Source organism: Austrofundulus limnaeus, unplaced genomic scaffold, assembly GCF_001266775.1.
Source record: "Austrofundulus limnaeus strain Quisiro unplaced genomic scaffold, Austrofundulus_limnaeus-1.0 Scaffold7204, whole genome shotgun sequence".
Lineage (NCBI taxonomy): Eukaryota > Metazoa > Chordata > Actinopteri > Cyprinodontiformes > Rivulidae > Austrofundulus > Austrofundulus limnaeus.
The window spans coordinates 1-907 of NW_013959606.1; the positions used below are offsets into that span (position 1 = coordinate 1).

A 907-nucleotide genomic window follows, 5' to 3' on the forward strand; every position below is an offset into this window, starting at 1 on the left:
GATGGGTCACATATATTCATATATATATATAAACTGTTTTACAAGTTTAGTTTACATGTTATTTACATTTACAGTAAATAACTTACTACATCAAGACACAGAGTTTTCTCTATTTGTCACAGAAAATCTAAAGGTTCTTAGTGTTTGTTTGAAACCCAGCTTAAAGAGGACCGTAGTCATTTTTATTCCCAACCCTTCAAAACACAAAGTTTTCACCTGATAAAACTCTTATTTTGAAATCATTCATAGTAGAGTTAACCTAATGTTTGAGACTTCCTAGATTTGCTATCGGTCAATGAGTTATTGTGACTATAAGTATGATTGTATCTAGTTACATTTGTCCATAGGTTTTTACGAAGTAAGCTGGTGTTATTTAAAGGAAAACCTGAGCAGTAAAATGAGGAGCAGACAGAAATGTTTCATTTTAGTAGCTTGCCCTTGTGTTGTGTTTAAATGTTACAAAAAGCTAACGTTAAGACTTCCTCACTGAGTCCAGTCACCCACCAAGCAGTCAGCTTGTTCCTAAAGTTAATGTTTCATCATGCACTCATCCACATATGAGCAGAAACTCACAAGTTCTTCTTGTGCCTACACCAGACACCATCAGGACAGTGTTGTAGACATAATCCACACAGACACCTTCTGTCTGACTGTGACCCTAACTGATGATGTCCTCCTCCTGTCCTACAGAGGGAGCCAGACGGGGAGGAGCAGCCTGAAGACAACATGCCCCCCAAGTTTAAACGGCACCTCAACGACGACGAGGTCACCGGATCCATCCGCAGTGAGAGGGTGAGGTGATGGAGCGGGGAGGGCAGTGTTTGGGTTAGAACCATGCTCAGGATATATGTGATCCATCATATCGAAATGAGGATTAACTCAAATTAGGTCAAAATGACCTAATTAC

At 39.7% G+C, this 907-nt stretch overlaps 1 protein-coding gene across 1 annotated transcript; it reads left to right on the forward strand.

The window, feature by feature from the left end:
* Positions 1-26: 26 nt before the first annotated feature.
* Positions 27-792, forward strand: LOC106512467 (vesicle-associated membrane protein 4; the record flags this gene model as incomplete). Its single annotated transcript, XM_014001079.1, is given in 1 exon segment — positions 27-792. A coding segment is annotated over 1 exon segment (66 nt), but the record flags the coding sequence as incomplete, so codon positions are not given.
* Between the last annotated feature and the right edge of the window lie 115 nt (positions 793-907).